The following is a 23,414-nucleotide window of genomic DNA, read 5'->3' on the forward strand; positions in this document are numbered from 1 at the left end:
TATTTCGATGTACAGTTGGCCTCAATTGGACAGCAACTTCAAAATCAATACACACACGCTAACATTCGTAGCGTCCATGTTTCTTTTGGTAAACTCAGCATGTGGAGTGTGACGTCATATCTTCTTGTATGTATGCGGCCCATTTTGGGAACTCGAGACTGTTCACACTGGAGTCTGATGGAGGTCGCATTTAAAATATATTGTGAAAGACCACACACAAAAAAGAAAACGAGTTTGAGCAAAAAATCTGAATTGAGCATAAAGACTTGCAGTGTGAACGTAGCCTAAGTTCCCTTTTCCCATCAAATACACATTTTCTTCCCTCTTTTCATTCCCTTCCCTTTTTTCTTCCTCCAGCTTTTATATATTCCACTGGTTCACATAATCTTTACATCTCAATTTGCTTGTGCTTAAACACACTCACACACCCTCACACACACACACACACACAAGCTTATCTATTGCAGAGAAGTTGAGCTAGGCTGGCAGACTGAAACCAACAGCTTGTGGCTGTACTTTGGAAGAAAACAAAAAGTCTGTCTCTGCTGCTTTGTCTCTGTTTCGCCACTCCACACTTCTGTCAGCCCCGCTTCCCTTCTGTCTGGGTTTCTCACTCAATCTGCGGTTCATTTAGACTTCATGTCTCTGATTGACTGTTGGGAAGTCCATATTGTCTATTGTATGCTGCTTTTTTAAACTCTGACTGTCATTCAATTTCCTGTCTGCCATCCTGACTTAAAAAGAAGGGGGGAAAAAAAGTCCTTTGTAGTGCTTCGGCAGTATTCCTCTGACAATATACTTTTTCCACAAGAGGAGGATTTGTTCGCTGAATACTGTAGAGATTGGAAAGTGACATTGTGAAAGTAAAAGTTTTCTCTGCACAAAGGCAGCTGACTCTGCTGGTCTCATGTGAATGAGGAAGTGATTCAAAAAAGCTCCCCTCTTTTTATAATATTTTGAAAGATCTTTTTTTTTTTCCTGGCGTCATATCTTCCTTTTTTATCCATATCTTTGCTTTTGTTCTCTCTCATTAGGAGCCATTCTTTTTATCATTTGCTCCATTTTCCCTCTGCTGTGGCGCTTTCAGTTTCTTGGACCAGTATTTGCTTCACAAATACAAATCGCCCATTGTTTCAACACCGTAGCCAGCACCACCCTCTGCACTGTAGAGACACTTTGGGATATGAATTGAGCTATAGGCTAAAATACAAGTGCTATTATGTAATATCCATTATGTTATAAAAGGCCTTTTTGTGCTCACAGCAGTGCACCTGTGAAAGCCTGAACACTGCATAAATGTAGATTAAACACAGATATTGCATCTGTAATGTTCTGAATCTCCTCTGTGCTGATTTGTCGTCAAAAAACCATAAAAAGAGATTTCTGTTAATAAACACGCAAAACTAATATTAACTATAAAAACTAGCATTCTTTGGCAGAATGCACATTACCAGCCAACTAGCATGCAAATGTTTTAAATAAAGAGCTTGTGTGAGCTCTTAGTTCTTGGACTATGTGATGGGGATGACTCTCAGCTACTACCACACCAAACCTTAGCTTATTATCTGTGAAAATGACTAAGGTATAGCTATTTTATGTATGCTAATGTTGAGTTACTGTTGCTGCCATCTTGAATACTGTTGGCTCCAGAAGTTAATCAGTTGCAGACATTTATTTAGTGATTATTCTCTGCAAATTTTATTAAAGTCTGTCTGCTGGTTCATAAAATATTTTGCTAACAGACTCCATTTAATGGCAGCATTTTAAATAAAGATTTTGTGCAATCTGTTTGTGCTCAAAGTATGAGTTGAGGATGTCTTTCAGCTACTTCCATGCCAAACCTTAGGTCAATTTCTGTAAAACTGGCTGAGTTATAACCATTTATTTGTTTGCCAAAGTCAGCTGTGATGGCCACCTTGAATTGATTTCACTCCAAAAGTTAATCGGTTGTAGATATACAGCCAATGATTATTTTCGTAGTCTTATTAAAATCAATTAAATGGTTCATAAGATATTTTGCTAACAGACAGACACATGCACACACAGGCAATTAGACGATCTCCCTCCTTTCATGGCAGTAGTCAATATAAATAATGGACCTTGCATACTTTGAACACAACAAATATACAGTTTGCATTGAAAAAAAAAATTCTTCCTTATGATAAAAACAATATCACCAGGCTACGTCTGCATTGCTTTTTTTCTTTTTTTTCTTTAACCAAACACAAAATGATCTGCAGTTTCTGCATGACTTGTACGGAGGTGGGATTCGCTCAGCAGTGGCTGAGTGTCCCTCACATCGATGATTTCTTCTTGAGATAGACAGGGAGGACTCGGAGAGACTTCTGCTGAGAGGATAATTCTAGGGTTGGTATTGGTAAGAGTGCTACAGTTAGTATTTTCTGTCACAGCGGTGCTCCGAACTCTCCTCCTGTTACACCCGGAGCTTCCACTGCATCTGATATAGCAGTTGACGGCTGCTCTGTCTGAGTGTGTGTGTGTGTGAGTAATTCTTCATACAAAAGATTTCTTTATTATTTTTTTTTTGCTTAGTTTAGATTTTTGGCTATCTTTTCAAAGGGCTTTGAAGCTTGAGATCCTTTTTTTAAAGTCATTTGTTTTAATCAGGTTTATGGAAATGTTAAGACATGGATCCATGACGTATTTCTCTTTGGCAAAACAAAAAAACTAACGAGGCAATAAGTACTATTTAACTACAGCAGCTTGTTCTGAAAAGTTCAGAAATGTTCAAAGCAACCACTATTGCATTACTCTCAAACTTTTCTCAAACTGCCAGCGAGGGAATCTTCAACTGTAAACCAATGAGAAATCACTCAAGTATTTCCCTTCGACGACACCAGCCTGGTGTCGTCTGAAAGAAGCAGATGGATTTCAGAGACAGCTGAGGCAGGATAAAGATGGGCTGAAAGAAGACAGATTCTTTCACAGAGAAAACAAACTTGATATAAGGGAAACAAAAAGATTAGAAAGTAGTCAAGCAGAAACTGTGGTAAATTTTCAAATGTATAAATTAATATGGGAGATTGCGTCCTGTGCTGCTGCGCATTAAATTTCAGTCAAAGTTTTTGCAGACATGACAAGTTCAGAAATTACTTATCAGTTAATTTTCCTTCACAATCATGATGACCCTCTAACTACAAAGTTAAGATATCAGCCAAAATATGGGTGATTTTGCAGGGTCTTACCAAGGTGTTTAAGCTTGTATTAAGAACGCAGTTGGCTCCCAATTTAGTGTGACAGAGCATCAACAACAGTTGGACAGAGTGGTTTATTATTTGTGGTGGTAGGGAGTCCTCGCACAGCAACATGGCTGGATTATTGAGAATTAGAAGCAGAACTAGTCATGTAAACCTAATGCCCAGGCTACAGTCCCAACACATCATTAGCACCATGCTGGCACGGCGTAGTGTTCTAGCTCATAGCTGCGCCCTGATGTGGTTTGAGAGCCGTGCCTGGGTGGAGTAGTGCAAACATAGGCATACTGACATGTAGCGTGGTTAAAACCACAGGAGAGAATTTGAATGATGAGGCAACTAGCATTAAAAAACTTTTTTGGTGAGTGAGTACTAAAACTGTAGCAGTGTTATGAATGTACTCACATTAGGGGAGGTTTTCCATATCTGCTGCGATCTAGCTATGCTCTAATTGGTCCTGTAGGTTGTGGAGTGCATAGCGGAGTCTTCATCCTAAAGTTAATAAGTTGTAGATGTACTGTACATCCAATGACTACTTTCTAAGCGTTTCAATAACATCTGTTCAGTGGTCCATGAGTTATTTTGCAAACAGGCAGACAGGACTGACGCCAGTAGTTAATGCCAAAGTTTTAAGCAAAGAGGTTGTGCAACGTGGAGCGCTTGGATATCATAAGTTTGCCAAATATGATGAAAACACAGTGCTGTTGAGTTTTTTTCATGTGGCGCTGCACTGCCATCTTTAAAAGTGTCAGAATGAGTCAGCCAGCCAAAGTCAAAGGTCAACCCCAAAAATAGCACAAATGACAGCAGGAAGCCTCAGAAACACCTACAGACACAATTATGCAGAGTCCAAAACAATGTCAAGCTTTGATAAGAGTCTTCCTAATGTACATCTGAATGCTCATTAGTGCATGCTGCATAAAAAAATTCTAAGTGCATGTTCTAACATCCGCAAGGACAGACACATGCACATACATACTAACGAAGCTTCTTAATGCTATGCTTTTCTTGCACAGCCAGACAACTGAGCCCGTGCACATAAAGACACACATAAAGAAGCTGCCTAACAGGGTCTTAATTATTCATCCAGAAAGCAAAAATCAATGGAAAATCTAGATTGCTGCTGTATTACATGTAGCAGGCTAATGGGGCTGTCCCTGCCAATATTTCAGCACAAATAACACATGCTACCGTTGTATATGTTGTTCCAAGTTGTTCATGTAAATAGCTATATTGTTTGTGGTCCAAACTAGCAACGGTTTAACGAACCTTTGAAAATTTTGTTGTAAATTTTAGCATTAAACCTTTACGCTGCAATTGTAAGACTACTTCTGCTGCTCCTTAAAGTTTGGCTATAGATCAGTGGAAAAGATAGTTGATGTCCTTTTTTCAAGCAGAATTACAGCTTTTGAAATTGCTGTGTTGGTAAATCAAAATCACTTAAAGCTTTTTTTTTTAAAAAAACACTTCTAATGTTATTTTTATCTTCAACCATCAAAATACCTACACACACAGACCACTAATGTAGAAAGACAGTTTTACAAGTCACTTAGGCAATGAACTGTTGTTGTTGGAGAGTACTTTAGGCACTGGACCTTCTGGATGAGGAAGGTAAATATGCAATATAATCTGGCTTCCTACCCGCATGAATTGAGAAGTTATGAAAACATTTCAAGAAATTGAGACAAAAACAGCTGCACTGGCTTTAATACTCTCTCCAATCTCCTTCCATAATATTAAAAAAAGGAGTCTGAGACATTTGTTACAAAGTCGTGGCTGCGATTGAAAATCCACCAACACTATGTGGAGGACAGAATATTACTGGATGTCAGAGTGATGATTAGTCTTCTTGGTGCTGTTATAGTTGCTCTGCTAATCTTCTGATTTACTGTGCAGCTGCACCAATATCAGCAGCAGTGTAACTGCATCCAACAGCTCGACACACAAACCAATTTTGAACTTTGTCAGGCAAGCACTCATCTCCCAGGCACTCCGACACACACACACAGACTCAGAGAACGCTGAAAGGCCAGGCGGTACACACGCCTCAGCGGTGTGCTCCAACCTAATCTAGTCAGGCCTTTTATCCCATCTCCTCCCTCCACTTTCACTTAAATCAACAATTTGCTGGGACCTACATGGCTAGATTGCACCTTCTTTATACGTGTGCACACAAACAACACATGCATGGGCTTTACTTCTCCTCCTTTTGGTATTAGTCTCTGTTTATCTCTCATGTCGGTTCACTAGCCTCATCTCTGTGTGTTAAAAACACAGGCAGAAACGCACACAGAAGCACACATGCACACACAGTGAAACATAACACTGTCATATGGCTTTGAAAAAGCCTCTAAGGATGTTGCAGTAGTGTGAATGAATAAACAGCTGAATGTACTGAATGCAGAAGGTTGAGTTGGCCACTGGCCAAACTGAGAGTTGGTACCCCTGAAAATAATCACCCACTGAGCAATACTACACTCAAAAAAAAAAACAAGATACTGTAAATAAATTAGGCGTTCAGACAGAGTGATGTAATCTAAATGAAGCTGTTTGAGTTCAAAGGTTGTGTTGCTTTATTGCAATGATTGCAATCTTAGATCACATGAATAACAGTGTTACAGTACAGGTACATGACTGGTCCCACGTCAGAAGGTTGTGGCAGCCCCATGGGTCGGGATACAAGCGGCAATTCAGTGTGGTCATACAGATGTTGTATCTTCTCCTACACTAAAAAGGACCACAGCTGCCCCAAGATCAGGGAACCTGACTGAGGAGGACCTCAACATGACGTAGGCAGTCTATGGACACACGTCGTATGTGGACAGGCATTGTCTTGTTTAAAAACCAGGATGCTTCTCTAAGGAATGGAAAGACATAGCAAGATGTCCCTGACAAAGTGCTGAGCCTTCAGGGTCCCCTAAACACAACCAAAGGTGATCTGAAGTCAAATCTGATCACCAGGAGTCTCTCCCCTCATTGCTGACATATGTGTGCAGAGTGGTCATCCGCAGCAATGCACAACCAAGAGTCATCACTGAACATCATACAGTGCCACTTGTCATCAGTCTGTGTCTGCTGGTTACAACACCACTGCAAATGCAGCCATTTCTGTTTTTGTGTAAATGGCAGCCTGCACATGAATTCATAGTCTGGTTGATATCAGTCATCGAGACTCTGTGTAGGATGACACTGGGACACAACACTAACTGTGGGAAACTCTGGCAACTGCCCGCAAAACTATTGCTCCACTCACTTACGCCTTCTAGTGCAAATCAAATCATTTACATTTACATTGCTGGTCTGTATGTTTACCAAATAAGGTCCTACTGGACCTCTTCTCCTGAGTTCTTAATGTTTTTGTCAGTGAGTGAATAACTTACACGCTGCTTACAGTTACAGAGTTCTGACAAGCCTACAGTATCACTGTCTGTATTCATAAATGTCAAGTTTAAATGTCACAAAAATACAACCAACAATGTTTATGTTAGAAATTCAGTAGCATTTATGATGCAGTTATGTAATTTGACTGGGGTTCGATAGAAAAAGTGTTTTCGCAGAATAATACCCGGTTAGAACTAAAGACGTTCTGTATGTTTCTGTGTACAAGAACCCCAGAGAGCTGGTGGGTGTATTTCTGCGTTTCTACTTGTGCAGTTGTGTGTGTGCCTGTATGTGTGTGAAATCAAGCTGAGCAGGCAGGGGGTTTATTCAGAATTTCATTAGTAGGAAATAGGAGATGTCTGGTCTGGCCCACCACCTCTGGCTCAGAGACAAGAGTGTGTCTGTAACCCAGCTAAACTGTCCGCGAGGGCAAACACTGAGGCAGATTTATAGAGTTTAAATGCGGTTTTTTAATAATTTTTTTTCTCTAGGAGTAAGAAAGGATGGTGCAGAGGTTGAGCTCCAGAGTACTCTCCCCCCATGTGTTTCCAGGGACAAAAAAAGTTTCCTGTGTAGCTACAAGAATGTTTAAGTGTCTTGGATTTAAACGGTGTCAGCAGATAACTGCCAGCTTGGTGAGACACCAAGGTGTGAAGGAGAATGGGATTTAAGGACATTTTTTAGGAAAGTATTATTTCTTTTTGGTAGAATATGTTATTTGCTTGGTGATAACTTTTTTGCTTATGGAATGTCACAGAAATAGTATGTTTATGCAACAGCTCTTCCTTTAAACACCACATTTTTAAGAAACTGAAAATACTGAAAGCAAGCGAATAGGTGTAAAACATCTGGGGGGTTGTGGCACGTAAAAATTCGCAGTTTGCTCAAGACCAAGTGGTTTCACCAGTGGTATGAGGACTTATTTAGTGCCATGTTTAACTGAACAATGTACGTCTTTCTTTTATGACAGACTCTTAAAAACCTACAAGTTTATGTTTTCCTGATTGCCTAGAACATGTGTGAGATTTAAAAATGAGCCACTTAAATCTTACTTTACTAATGCTGGCTATAAAGTTAATGCAAAGTGCTTTTCCACCTGTAACTATTAGTGAAAATTTGATTTACTACATTTTCTACTAAAGTCACAGTACTTTTTTCCCATGATACAAGATAATTTAATATTTTCTTTGTTATAAAAGCAGAGCTGGGGAGGTTATGAAATTATAAAATTATAGTAGCATGTAATGGCTACTACTTTATCATAGTTTTAATTCCTGTTAGTGCAGGTGTAAATACCAGGGAAGGATCTCTGGTGACAAGAGCCTGACAAACAGACAGAAGCACAATGTGTGTTACAAAAGCTAGACGTTTGTAAGAACTTCTTTTATTGTTTTTTTTTTCTACAGAAAACGTCCATGTCTGTTTATCTTAGCTATGACAGGTTTTCTTCTGCAAAGCAAATAAAAAGGCAGTGTGCAGATAAAAAGACAAGTAGCTGAGGAGAAACGAGGACGTTTTATCTACTGAAAGAGTTAAAATTAGAGTCCTACCATTTCTTCAAGGAAACGCCTGCCACCTTTCATGTCAGAGATTTAAACTAAATTTATTATGTCAAGAAATGATGAAGTTAAACCTTAGTTAAATTTTAGTTAAGCCTTAAAAAAGAAAGTTATCTCATGTTATATCGAAAGATCTTCCTAATCTGTTAGAACTCAGAGTTTGTGTTATGACTGATGCTTCTAATTCTCAATAATCACATTTTAGCTCAATTTAAATTGACAGAGTTATTGTTATTTTTGTGTTTGCCAGTTCAGTTGTCTCCTAAATTTAATTATTTGTAAATGCCCGTCTGAGGATTACTTTCTGAGAGTTTCATTAAAATCCACCTAGTGGTTCATGAGGGATTTTGCTAACAGACAAACAGGGTTAACTCCAAAAGTTAAGGTCAACATTTTAGGTGAAGATTTTGTTTAATGTTTAGCATTTGGAGTATGTGTTGGGGATGACTTTCAGCTGCTACTATAATTCATATGAGCTCAGTATCTGTAAAACCAACTGAGTTATAGCCATTTTCCTAAGGTCAGTTGGCTGTGGCAGCCATCTTGTATAAGGTGAACTTCAAAAATGCCTGACCTTTTTTGTCTCAAATCAGGAAAAGACCCATTAAAGAAGACAAAGAGAAGAAAGAAAGAGCGCTGCGAGAGATAAAGAAGCAACATCATGGTATGAAGAACAACATGTGGGGGGAATCCCCTCAGGCCAGTCTTTCAATTATCTCTCTGCTCTCTGGTGTAGGGATCATTCACCCATCAATGCAGAAACCCTAAAAACTCACTCTGTCACCCCGCCAGGAGGGAGTTCAAACAATGAAGGAAAAATGAGAAACACACAAAGTCCCAGAGCTGAGAGCAGTGACGGCATCAGAGATTTATCACCCAGCCTGCACGCAAATAACAAATCAGAGTTATAGACTTACATTTTAATCATTAAAAATGATTCTGTTAAAACAAAACATGATCATATTTCCAAATAATATGCAAACTAATCCACAAAATAAATAGTGTACATAAAATATAGTTTGTTTTAATTAATTTAGACACAAAAAATGTAACCAGTTATAAATGATGGACCCCAACATAATGGGACAAATTAAAATTCAGATTGTTAGTTGTGTTTATCAAAGAGTACGGACACGTGTAGGTGTATTTAATTATTATTTGCTGATATGAGAGGCCTTATTTATTTATTTCCCATGTTTAGATTTTGCACAAGCAGTTTGACGAAAGAACATAATGGTTTATCAGCACTGGTGCACAAAGGCTCCCAAACTAACAATCTGACAACGGAAACAGTCCACATAACATTTTATTTTCCTCCCCAAACAAACAAAAATATGATTGAGATTGATAGACAGCACACTTGATGTTGGCATTACAGTATAGTGCTACAGTAGTCAGACATCAGTAAGCGCACAAATTGTGCAACTGTTTGCTTTTGCTTTTTCTTTCATTTGAGCTGAACAAGCAAATAACCAGAAAAACTGTTAGATTTGGCTTCAGTGATGAATAAAAAGACATGAACAGCTGCTGCAGTTTTCTGCGGCTGAGCAAACCTCAGGTAAACTGAGGCTCTTTACTAACACTTAAATTAAACTAAAGTGTGCTTTAAAGAGGGTGGGACACTTGTTAGGACATACAGTACATCGAACTATATGGTATTAATTATGTTTTGTTCAATATGTTCTGTGTGTTGCATTTAAAAATCAATTAAAAGCAGAATGAAGCTGCAGAAGGATCCGTTTGTAGGATTACAACATGCACATTTGGCTACATGCAAAGGGTCAACACAAAGACTATTAGTGCTATTAGTAATTTCTTCTTTTTTGAGTCTTGAGAAAATCAAATGCAAACAGGTTTTTACAAAAAAAAAAAAAAAGAAAACATCTTGAGACACATTTGAATTTATCTACTGTACTCTAGCAATTAAACTCTTGACCAGACAATGTGTCGTTTGATATGCTGCCCCAATGCGTGCATAATGCCGGGCAAACACCTTGCAATTTTGTCCTTTCTGAATAAAGCTGTAGGGACTATTAACGCTGTTAAAAGTGATCTATGTCTGTACGACAGAATGCTGTCATTGTTTCTGATTCATAGGGCTTTCAGTGTCATGTAGAGTCCACTAAAAACCTGAATGGTTCACACACACACCCACACACACACTTAAAACAGCTAGCAGCTAGAGGTTTGGTTCTTTGTCTCTCCTTTTTCGGTTCCACCAATTAAGCCTTTCTCATGCACTTAACGGAGACATGGCCATTTTTTACAAGTTCTCTTATTGTCCTGAGATCTGCTGTCATGCTTTGGTTCAAAAAACTACAACAGGATTACAGTGTACCACATCCCTTTTCAGCCTTCTTTTTTTAGAGATCTTTTCTATGTGTAGAGGATTTCAGGGGCGCGTTGAAAACATTCAAATCCACTGCCTGCCTTTCTTCTGCAGGACGTGCATCACACATCTCATTCAGAAACCTTTTGAAGCATATCATATAAAAGAGCTTACAGTGCCGAGCCTGACAGCTCATAATAGCACACAGTAAACTGAGCTCAGGCTAGCACTTGACGGGCAGATTTATTCCTAAATAGTTACGTTTCTCTCATCTACAGTTCAGTGACGATTAATTTGTGAGTCCACTTTAAACCTGGGCTTCAAGGTTGCTTGAATTCTTTTTCCAAAGTTTAGAGGCCAACTTTAACATTGGTTACTTCTATTGACATGTTTTAAACAAAGTTTACTATTATATATATATATATATATATATATATATATATATAATCATATATATTGTATTTTATATTGCTGTTTTTTACTCATGGTGCAGTCACTGACTTTTAACAAATTAGAAGGTTCGGCTTCAAGTTGGAAAAAAAAAGTAATTTTTAGCATTAAACATCACAATGCAAAACAAGCTGGATTTTGAGCCAAGAAATAAAACATCATTCAAAGTACTAGCAGAGGGATTTAACCTCAGTTTCTTTAGACTTCGCAGTTATTGGCAAAGTAAAAACCAAGAGTAAATGAGTTTTGACTTCTGATTTCTGAAGTACAGTAAATGCAACATAATTTGAAACTAAAAACGGGAGGAGATGAAGGAGCAGATGTGGGATTTCTTCGACTCTGAGCTTTGTGTGTGATGTGCTTTTCCTCCGCAAATCTGAACAGATCACTGACTGATTTTCAAATTTAGGCAGCCCCAAGAAAAGTGCCAAGACTGGATTTCTTTCAGAATATAGACATATTATACTGGTAGACTAAGTGTCCCCGCTTTCTCTGGTTGTTGGGAATTGAAGCCAGTAGGAACTGTTTTACAGAGGCTGTCATGTTGTATTTTTTGGAACAAGTTTCTGCACACCAATGATGTGAGGCTTTAAGTTCTGCCATTTCCTTCGCACACGATCATGGTGTCACGTGACTTTTATCTTAGGCCTGAAATAAGTAATTACTGCACGGCATTTTTTTATAAATATTTGAACATAGAGCAGTCAGGTAAGAACTATCTGAATCAACTAGAGTCAAAATCTGAAGAAAAAAAAATGTCTTGAATATGTTTTTATTTTTTAATGTCCTGTTCTTTATATGGAGGAAGCTGGTCCCATTCCAGCTTCAACTTCCTGATTCCGGTCCTTTATAGTCTTTGCTTCAGACACTTACATATTTGCTCTCAAGCATTGAAAAAGTGATTTATATATAAATATTTATACACTATGTGCATCTTTTAACACTGTTTTCTAAAACGGCACACATTGATGGCCAGAATGTTACATGTCCTACAAAGGTGAGAACAGTTTTAAAGTCTTTTGTGTCTAAGTTGCTGCTTCCTAGAAGCAGATTTAGCTTCAAACCCAACTTGCCAGAGTTACAGTGTGTTGGCCATTAGGCTATACAGGATTGTTGGACATAATAAGAGGAAGTGTTGGTGACTGTTGGAGTCCTCAGTAATTTCCATAGTATAACTGCTTGAGGTTAAGGGCTCTGACAGGAGCTTTTAAGAGGCAGAGAATCCATTAGACAAGGGTCGCTACAAAGTGGCCAACTATTAAAAATGCAGCAGCACCATTATTCCCTGACCAAGCCTGCAACTTCAGCCTCTCTCACTGCATCGCTCTTTATTTCCCTTCGGAACATTATCACTCTTCTTTTTTTTTTTTCCTTCTCCCTTTTGAATTCTTTTCGCTAAAGCCATCTGTTCTCTTTTTGATACGTCTCACTCTACTCCACTTTCAGAACCTCATTTTCTCTTCTATCCAATTTTTTTTTCCTTTCAACAAATATTTTGATATTAGCAAACTTGCTCGAGTGAGCTTCTTTCACCCGTAATGTGCAGGCACTGACCTACTGAAGCTTTTCAACTCCTATTCAGCATAGTGAGACAATGATCAGCATCCGCTACTGTACTCGTACAAGAATAGAACAGCCCACAGAGAATAATAAATGGGCATATATGGGTGGTTAGGAGAGTCCCTTTTAGGCAGTAAAAAAAAAAAGAAAGAAAAAAACTACAGGCAATATGAACAGATGGTAGGAGAGAGGAAAAAAGAGCCCAGAACACAGTGGGAGAGAGACAGGAGAGGGGCAGAGAAAAGGCAGGGTGAGTGTTGGGGTAGGGCATTAAAGGAAAACAACATAAGGCCATTCTCCTGTGCCTAAACTGGCACATGATGCCGCTGAGATCAGAGCCGAGATCCAAACAGAAAACACGGGTCTTTAAACAACGCGCACATGCTAATACCGTCGGCTGTAAAACTGCAACTGATGCAGACAGGCAGATGTGTGAGGAGAAACAGGGCATGAGCAGAATGCATGCTGGGCCATAAACCCTTTATCCTCTGTTTACTTTGCACACTAAACACACACACACTATTCCGTGTGTGTATGTGTGTGAGATGTGCGCTGCATAATTCATAGTGACTCCTTCTGCTAAGGCAAAGCACTTTATGTTTGAAAAGAGAGAAGGAACACAGGCTCGGAAGGAGTCAAGGAATGAAAGAGAGTTAAGATGAAACGGAAGATTTGACGATGAGTTAATCAATTTCTTCTCGCTGTCCTTGTGTTTACACATTCAGATTTTCATCTTAAGTGTCCCTCTTTGCTCCCCCCCTCAAGCCCTCTTCTGTCTTTATGTTTGCTCATCAGAGCCAAGCCAACCGCTGACCACATTTATCTGGTGCATAATAGAGAGTAATTGAATGTGAAAAGCTCATTTTTGAAGGGACGCAGTATTCTATTTAGATGTCCAGGCGTGTCCTCATGTGTCATTACTTTGATATCAGCTGAATGCTGTTTCTCATTACCTTAATTAAAGCTCCTCGTGTGCCGCTGAGCATATTAGCACACTGATCTGCAGCAAACTAATGATCGGCTGGTTGATAATGCGACTTTCTCTCTGTTAGAGTCTCTCATCTTGCTCTTGGTGATTATCATCAAAGATCTGCATCCCAAGCCAATCATCATCAGAGGCTAAAAAGATTCAAACACTCAAATAGCTCTACAACATTCGGAGGTGCTATGTGCATGCTGGTACAAATGAAAGTTGGCACATAGAGATATAAAATCACACGCCGGGTCGAAGCAGGAAAAGAAAAAAAACATGTCCAAGATCAGAGAGGTAAAGCCACAAAGAGAGATTAGACAAACTGAGAAAGTAAATATTTTTACTTGTGATGTTTGAGTAATAAAAGGTGGGTGATTATGTTATTGCCTGTGTATTTGCTTGTGTTTGTTCGTTTGCATATCTCATGAACCACTGGATGGATTTTAACAAAACTCTCAGAAAGTAATCATCATATCTACAAAAAAGTTTGGAGTCAACCTGAGTCAAGATGGTCAACAAAGCTAACTGACCTGTGTGCAAACACAAAAATGTCTTTAACTCAATCGTTTTTTATAGAACTTGAGCTAAAATTTGGTGTTCTAGTAGCTGAGAGTCGTGCTCATGACATACTTTTACCACTAACAAATTGCAGAATGTCTTTATTTCAAACTTTGGTCCAATGTCTTTGAGTAAACCCTGTCCATTTGTTAGCAAAATGTCTCATGAACTTTTGTAAACTGACTTTAATGATCCTCTTATAAAGTCATCATTGGCTCTACAACTGAATAACCTTTTGAGCCAGTCCTATTCAAGATGGTTGACACAGTTAACTGACCTTGGCAAACAAAACTGGATGTAACTCAAATAATTTTACAAATGCTGAGCTAAAATTGGGTGCGGTAGTAGCCGATTGTCTTTCACAATACATACTTCAAGTATTCACAGATCATATAAGATCTTTATTTAAAAACTTGGCTTGTAAGGTGGCGGATGATATTAATATAGTTTCAATCATTTTTAATTTTTTCTTTTTTTTTGGATGAGCAGAAAACAATGCTTAGGTACACTCTTTTACTACTTTCCTTCACTTCACCCTCCTCCACTGAGAAATTTACCTTCGAAGTAGACAACAAGTACCACCTTTCTCTTGCAATCATATACTCTGGTTCATAACATAAATTCTCAAATAACCTTGATACAAAGAAACTGGGATTTGATTTTGTGAATGGCTATAGTTTTAAGACATGGTGTATCTGGAGTCGTGACTAATTAATCAATTTTATAAAGAGTTACAGGAGATTGTATAGTGAACCTTGTTGAGAGAGTCCATTTTAAAGCAAACCATCATACTTTCCTAAGTTTGAGTGTTTATCCTAAACCTAACCAGGTGCCTAAAGACTAAAGAGGTAAAGATAAACAGCAGATAAATGTAAAGTAATGTTTAAAACAAAAACTGAAGATGAATTCAGCTCTCCAGAATACGTAGTATTGTGTAAGAACCTATTCAAATGAGCTTGTGTATGAGTTTTAGCTTCAAACTTATCAAGATTCCTGTAATTGGAGGAACATGAACTAAAGGCAGCTCAAATAAGCAACATTAAACAAGGTTATTTTCAAGAGTGAACAGCTGCTGTAATTGGAGAGACATTCAGTATAAACCTTAGCTACTTCACGCAGAAAAACAGCTGCAATACTTCCCTTTGAGGGCAGATTGTTGTTTGCTGTTTGTGCACCATGCCAGTCTGCTGTGGTATCCGTCATAAAGCCTGCAGATCACCAAGTTTCATCTGAGTCAACCAGGAGTAAAAGGAGTCGGGGACGCATTTCTCAAACTAGTAAACAGCCTGATTTGCAACACAGCCTTCATTCTTTCACATGCTGGCAGCCCATGATAAAATAAATGTCACTTTCTTTGTGTGTTAATTTTTATTTTGTTGTAAAGTGGCAAACATTCAGCTGTGCTCCTTTAGCTGATTCATTTGACACATTTTTCTAAATTTTTAAACTACTTTTGAAAAAAGTTTTTAGTTTGTAGACGTGTTTCTCTTTTGAATAAGTTTGATAGAAACTGATTAAGATCATTTTACTGGCAAATTGTGTTGTGCATGAGGATCAATATATATACAACGTCAAAGGAACCTAAATACCTTGTGGTTTGACATGAACGTCACATTTTTTCTTCCGTTTCATTTTATTGCACCATTTAGATCTAATTCTGGCATATTTCTTCCTCTATTCAAAGTTGTCTGACACATTTATTAGCACCACGAATGGATTTATTGGGTTTCAAGGAGGAAAAACTTCAGCTTGGGAAAAATCAAATGTATAGGAGAGCCAGGAGACATTTTGCTTTTCAAAAGTAATATACATAATAAATTCCACTTTTTGACTTAATAAAACCCCAAGCTTTTAGATTTTATTGTTACTGCTTGAAAATGTGCTGTGGTAACACATTCCACCATAACCACAAAACAACGTTTAAAAAAACACAAAAAAATTACAGGCACAATAACAAGCCACAATGTTTTGTTCTGCACTTTCAACGGCTCCAGAATGGTAATTCACAGTCTGCAATGTTTGCAAATATTGTTTTCACTCAATAAGTACTTCTGATTGGGAAGCAAAAGAGCATGCATCTAAAATACCCCCAACTGAAAGCAGCTCTTGGGGGAAAATCCTAAATACCTCTCATACCCCCTTGAATGCATTTCAACAAATCACACAGCAGCTTGTGAGCCTCAACCCTCCTCTGATCCCCCTCCTACCCTCTCATAGTCCTGATTAGGAAACATTAGCTCACATAAGAGGACATGCCGTTCCTTTCCACTCCTCGCTAATGTACACTGAACCTATAGCCCATTATGGAGGCCGACAGAGCAAGAGCAAACTTGTGTTTGACAGCCACCCTTTTACACACACACTCTGTCATCTGGCTGGCTTATCGCTGTTAGTTTAAGCCAGTCATTTCCTAACAGCGTTCGTGTGAAGGTGGTGTGTTGTGCTTTTGAGTGTAAGGTTACGTGTTTATCAACTGATATGGAAAGGCTGCGAAGGTAGTCCGCACATAAACTTCTGTTTTATTTGTTCAGAAGGTGAACCTCCACCCTCTGGAATTAAGTTTGGGAACACGAACAGTTTAGTGAGCAACAGAGAGGAGAGAAACGTGTTTAGTGTTACAGCACACTGGAGAGAGATGTAACTCGGAGTACAACAAGTTTTGTGTTTGTCTGTTTCTGTCCATGAAGAACAGAAGCTTGAGCAACACCTGCTCACCTAACACTCAGACAGATTCTCCTATTTGAAGTCAGAGCAACCCCGACAGATTGAACTAAAGGCCACTGTCAATATTCATGCAGATGTTTAACTGAGGTAACGGGCCTCAGATGCAAACACACACACACACAATTGTTCCTCTCAGACCTGGAGAACTTACACATCACCTCACACGATACAGTCCTGTACTTTATCCATGCAAAAGTGAGCAAATAAATTCAGTCTCACACATGAATTGTCGCACAAAGTTGCTGTTTCATGTGCAGTCACGGCAACAAAACGGACAGACGGATGCCAAGTTTTATTTGTCTGTGAATGCATTTGCAAACACACACACGCGTGCGCACACACACAGCTCAGAGCGCAGACTCAGTGTTGGAAGGATCCAATTTGATTTGACCTTGACAGCAGAGAGAGGGCTGGTGGGATGATGGGGGATTGAGGGATGGATGGAGTGTAAGAAATGAAGTGATGGTCTGGGCCAGATGCCTGTTGCAGATACTTGAGATAAATTAGATGACCTTGAACTGATGGAGATAAATCACGGAACAAGAGAGCGGTGCGAGATGGAGACATCTGTACACATAAAACTGGGGTGACAGACACACATCAAACACCGAAGGTAATCTAACCTGCACACGTCTGTGCATCTGGTGTCGTATTTTACAGCCATTTACAGCTTCATTAAAAATGAAAGAATAAATAGGAATCAATTTTAGGTTCATTACAAATCTGATTCAGTCAAGCACAAAAATAATACTAAGAATAAAGGCTTGGTTTTCCAGGAAGGAATGAATATCATCCGCCGCCTTTCATATCAGTTTTAAACTAAAATCATCTTATGATAAGAAATGTCAACGTTATCACCATTTTGATCAAATATGGTAAATGACATTATGCACAATCTCATGCAAGGTTCTAGAGTATGTGTTAAAGATGACTTTCAGCTACCACCACACCAAATTTAAGCTCAATATCTGCAAAAATGACTGAGTCACAACCATTTTAGGGTTTCCGAAGTCCGTTGGCTACAGCGGCCGTTGTGAATGGGGTTGACTCCAAAAGTTAATCAGTTGTAGATGCACAACCAATACTTACATTCTGAGTTTCCATCCAGTAGTTCATGAGATATTTAAAGTGACACAAACAAACACACAGAAACACAAATAAAGTCATTATCGCCTTTTCACCTCCAGTGGCAGGTGATAAAACTTGATGCTACAAAAACTCTTTTTTTTCCCCTGCAAACATTTAAAGCATGAATAAATAAAAAAGAACAATGTTTTGTTTTTCAAAACATAAAAATAAGATCCCAACAACAAAACAATATGCCAACAGATAACTTGTTCCTAACTTTTAGCAGACTTATATTAGCAAACAAATAAGGAACACACATCATTGACAATAATATAATGTAATATAACTATTTTTTGCTTCTGATTCCTTCATCTGGAGCATAAAAAAAACATTCACCATCTCTCACGTGTCAGTATGTACAGCTCTGGATCAGCAGATGAACTGATGATGAATTTGCAAATGACTGACTGCATCCTGCAAGTAATATTGAATATGTATAAAGCTGAAAGCTTATATGTGTTTATAGCAGTGAATGGAATCCATTTTAAAATTGAATTATTGTTTTATTTAAAATTTATGCAAAGATGAGTGTGCCAAAATTACAATCCGCCTATCCATTTTTAGCATTGGAATCAATTCCACAACAAAATGAGATAATTTGGCAAATTATAGGACTCTATTAGTTTTCGTTGTTGCAATAGATGTCAGAAACTAACAGCTAGTGTCACTAAGGAATGCACTGTACACTAAGGCAGTGAAAGAAACCATAAGCATTAAGAATTTTAAAGTTTGTTCTGAAGCTAAAGTAAAATAGTGCTTTAAAATTTAAAAATGGGTATTTGTAGGGGATCTGGCCTGGTTGCTTTGGAACTTCAAATTCTAAAATTAATTTCAGTAAAAACAAATGTACAAGGCTATGTTAGTATTTTTAGGTATTTTGAAACCCAACAGGATTTAAAGTCTTGCAACAGAACAATTGTTGCAAAGCCATGAGTGTTTAAACATAATAAAAAATAAAAAAAAACAAACAAAGAAACTACATGACTCATGTGTTCCTGGGTAATCTAATAGTATTCCTGCTTCTATATGTCTTTGTCATTCTAAGATGGGTCACAGTTCAACATATTTTTAACAGTCGAACAATAATTTTCTTACCTGCTCTTCCCACATTGTCCACTCAATAGCCTGATCTCTCTATTCTCACAGCATCCGACTCCTACACTGTTTTTCTTTTCATCTCTCTTGCTCACTGACACGTGCACTTTGACTAAATATTGCAGCAAAACTGCCAACTCCTCACATTTACTGCCATACATGAGCGGAGAAAGAAAAAAAACCTTGATGAATCACAGCAGACAAAGGGAATGGCGGCTGATATGATGCAGGAGCAATCGATCAGACCTTCGTAATCCATTTTCTGCCTCTTGGTGGTGGAGGAATCAGAGTGTGTCAGTGTGTGAGCCTTTTGTGAAATGAATTTATCAAGATAGGCCATGTATGTATTCTGTGCGCAGGTTAAAGAATTTAGATAAATCTGGAAAAAAAAAAAGAGCTTGGTTTTCTGCATTCTATGTAAGCTGAGAGGAATATAGAGTTCCATCATATGGAATGGGGATGGCCTGCATAGGGAGGGGTGCCAATGGTGCTGATGGCATGGGAAAGGGATAAAGTAGGAGCGTGAGGGTGGTGGTAGTAGTGGGGGTGGTCTAGGATAGAGGACAATGTAGGCCCTCTGCCCTGAACTTGAACTTCTAGCTGGTGGGAGTTGGTGAGGTCAGAGAGGGGAGGACAGGGTCAAACACTCAAAAGAATTGAATAGGGGGGGGAAAACAGTTGAATGACATCAATATCTCCCTTGAAGACACACAGAGGACAGAGGACATTGTTCTGTTACATCAGCACCTCCAGAATTTTTTCTTCGCACAACCTTAAGTAGTAAATTCTGAAGAGATTGAATACTTAGGCCGAAAACATGCCAGGAACGCCATGGATTGGTGCATCATTAGAAGAGTGTCAATTGATGTGCTTCCAATGAAGCACATAGGACACATCAAGTTGTAGCTTGCTATAATAGCACAGATCAACTTTAAAATATAAGCTTAAAAAACCTTGATTTTTTAAAGAAAGATATTCTTTCTTTTCAGCAAAAAGTCACCAGGCAGTATTTTCCCCCCTATTTTTTGTATAATGACAAGATTTTGTATCATATATCTCCGGATATTTTTTCAACCTTAAATCTTTCCCTGTGCATTTTTATACTTTTGATATGAAACAGTACTACAACAAAACAAAAGGAAAAAAAAACTGTCAAAAAAAATCATAGAAGAAGAGCTGCCACAGGAACCCGGATGTGCAAGCAGGGAGTGAGTGCACATAAAAATGGATTGTTTCAGTAGCATCAACTCTTCAAAATAGAACAGTGTCAAGAGAAATGATCAGCGACCAGCTGCTGCTACTGTGTGTGGGGGGGTCATAAACGGAAATAATGTATAAATAATTTTTGATGTGTGCCATAAGCCACCTGTGTGTTTTGTCCTTAAAACATTTCTTCCTCTTGTTTTGGCTGCCCCCCTTTAGGGTCACAACAGCAGGTCCATCTATCCCTAGCATCCCCTGCTGTCACGCCAACCATCTGCATCTCCTCCTCCATTACATTCATGAACCTTATCTGTGGTCTTTGTCTGTTTCTTCCTCGTTCCTTTCCGCCTCTCAAGGCTCTCTTCCGCCTGCTCTCTCTTATCTCACCACAGAACACAGTGTCATCTGCAAACATCACAGTCCACGCAAGCACCGACCTCATCTGTCAACTTGTCCATCACCATTGCGAACAAAATGGGGCTCAGCGCTGATGATCACTAAAAGCAACTTTACAAATGAATGAATTGCAGGATGAGTTTAACCCATTTGGCAGAAAACAAGACAAATTCGGCAAAAAGTTGAACACTTTCTCAAGCAGAGGGGGTAAAATAGGTAAACCCTGCAGACCATCCTACCTTCGTCTGGAGATAGTGGGGGTAGTAGTAGGTGTAGTGGGGGTACATTGGCTGTTGCTCCAAACGTTTTCCCATGTAGCTAGAATCCAACTGAAGGTCCTGGAGGCTGGAGATAGAAGCTCACAGGGAGGGGGGGCACAATCCCGTCCAGCTGCTGGCCTGGATCCTTCAGGGAAAAGGGGATGAGGGGGGGGTTGTTTCTCAAAGATACAGAAAGACCACTCTCCTCTTCGCTGCTGCAAGTGTTAAGTGGACAGGAGAGAGGATGGACTGTGGGACAGATAGTGCATGGGAAATCCGTCTGTCTGCTGGTTTTGCCGGGGACGTCACTAAACCTGTCCTCCTCCAGCGGGTTTGGAAAAATGTGCCAGAGCAGCACAAGAGAGAGGATTGGGAGGCTGAGGTGAGAGGTGAGGAGAGAAAAATATGGAAAGGTTCAGGAAACAATAAAGGGGGATCGAAAAGTAGGGCTGACAGAGGGGAAAAGGAGAGGGAAGAGGAGGAGGATGGGAAGTGAATGGTTGCGTTTCGCTTCCTGGCTCTTTTACACTCAGTCTAGAATTTAGACTTCTTCTCGGCTGCCCTTAACATGCCCCTCAGTTTGCTTTCCAGCGTCTCTCTCGCTCTCTTGTTCTCTTCCTGTTTCCCGGTCTCTCTCATTCCACTCTTAAACCAGACGAGACCCTGATTCCAGTGGGAGCCCAGCTGTATCCTGAAGAACACACGCTGTCCTCTGCTCTATACTCCAAAGACAGTGAAATCAGCGATGAACTCACACATGGATGTGGAGCTGGAGAGAGAGAACAGGAGGAGGAGGCGAGAGGGTGGTCTGGAGCTAAAGCTGTGACTGCTTTTGTTTTTTTGTTTTTTTTCCCCTCTCACTCCCTCCCTCTTTTGTTAAGCTCCGGAGATAGATAGATAGATAGGTAGATAATGCCGAGCCTGCCGTAAAGGATGAGCAAAAAGGAGGGGGGGGGGGGAGGAAAGCCTCGATTAAAAACTCCTCTTGCCAAGGAAGAAGCAGATAGCCTTATCCAGACGTACACTCAGAAAGAGGAAAATCCCTTCTGATCCACAAGGTGCCCCTCCAACTCTGTTCTCTTTTCTTGTCTTCCCCTCGGTGTTCCCTCGCTGTCTTCTCAAGCTCTCTCTCTCCCTGACGGCTCGCTTCCCACTGAGGCTGGCAGCCGTCACCGTGTGTGTGAGAGAGAGTAGTGATGGTGGTGGTGGTGGTGTGTGTGTGTGAGTGTGTGTGTGTGTGTGTGAGTGTGTGTGTGTGTGTGTGTGTGTGTGACTGTAACTGAGAGGGGGAGTGTGTTTGTGTGGCTGTCGGCGTCTGCTCCACTCTACGTGCTCAGGCATCAAGGGGCTCGGCTTCAGCGCAGCTATGCTCCTCCCTCGGTCTCCTCTCTGCCTCTCTCCTTTCCTCTGTTGTGTCTCTCCCTCTCTGTTTATCATGGCACTATAGAGCAGTGGGAGTGGACGGTCATGCCCTCCCTCAAGTTTTTGTGTGTGCTTGCTCTCAAAAGGAACAGAAAGACAGACAGATGAATGAAGAGTAGGAGCTGTGTGACATTATGAAGAGAGGATGCTCAAAGAGTACAATTTGGAAAAAAGACACCCCCCCTACTGGCACTCTATAGGCGTAGCAATGCTTTAATGCGCTTAATTCCTCATGTTATAGCCATTTTGACTTCAGCACTGTACATATGTAGAATTAAATCTAAACACCAAGCATACGGGCTCACATGACCCCTCACATCGCTCACAATGTTCCAGTAATATGTAAAGATCCCAGTATAGAGGGTGAACACAGTTAAGTGGCTGTGTAGCACAGTGACCCACTGACACAGTGCTGCCTGTTATATGATGTAACCAGGTTTAAGTAGTGCTCTTACATAAGCACAGTGAGCCATGCATGAAAAGTCTGCTCTGCCCTATGACTACACCCGTGTGTGTGTGTGTGTGTAGGGGGGGGATGCATGTGTGTGTTTAAAAAAGACAAGAACCAGCAGTCTATGCAACTTCACTGTGGTGAAAAAAGATGGTACAAGGACAGAGTAAGGGTTTGTTTCTTGTGGTCAGTTACACCCGTCCAAACCTGTCTCTGTGCAAAAGCACACCACCATCTTTCTACTTTTAAGTGCTTGTCTGAGGTTTTTTTTTTTCATTATTAATATTTTTTTAACGGCCCAAAATCACATTTCTTTTGTCAGAAGAATCAGACTCAGAAAGGTTTACTGCCAAGTGTGATCGCACATACAAGGAATTTTTTCTTGGTCTCCAGAACTCCACATGCAGTTACAATATAACACAGTTCTGTATTCAATAGAATACAGAACTAAAACATTATTACATTTTAAAAAAAGGCCCATCATTCCTTGAAGGAATCCATATCACCTTTTCAAGCCAGAGTTTTACACTATGATCATTTTATGTTGATAAATAACAGAGTTGTGGAAGTTTTGGTCAAACCTTGAAAATACCAGTATACCTAATCTCATGCAATATTATAAGATGTAATGCTCCGAATGTGTGTTGTATGTGACCACTACCACATCAAATTCGCCAATTTTTGTGTTTTTTAAGGTCAGCTGGCTGTGG

The 23,414-nt window shown here is 39.6% G+C and overlaps 1 protein-coding gene across 1 annotated transcript in view; it reads right to left on the reverse strand.

Annotated features, from left to right (window-relative positions):
- The window catches only part of LOC108232179 (RNA-binding motif, single-stranded-interacting protein 3), a 123,828-nt gene extending 101,726 nt beyond the window's left edge, over nucleotides 1–22,102 (reverse strand). Inside the window, exon 1 of the mRNA XM_017409795.3 lies at nucleotides 20,811–22,102. Within this exon, the coding sequence (XP_017265284.1) occupies nucleotides 20,811–20,885 (75 nt within the window). The 5' untranslated portion in view covers nucleotides 20,886–22,102. The remainder of the gene's footprint in view (nucleotides 1–20,810) is intronic.
- Nucleotides 22,103–23,414: the final 1,312 nt, after the last annotated feature.

Source organism: Kryptolebias marmoratus, linkage group LG16, assembly GCF_001649575.2.
Source record: "Kryptolebias marmoratus isolate JLee-2015 linkage group LG16, ASM164957v2, whole genome shotgun sequence".
Taxonomy (NCBI): Eukaryota; Metazoa; Chordata; class Actinopteri; order Cyprinodontiformes; family Rivulidae; genus Kryptolebias; species Kryptolebias marmoratus.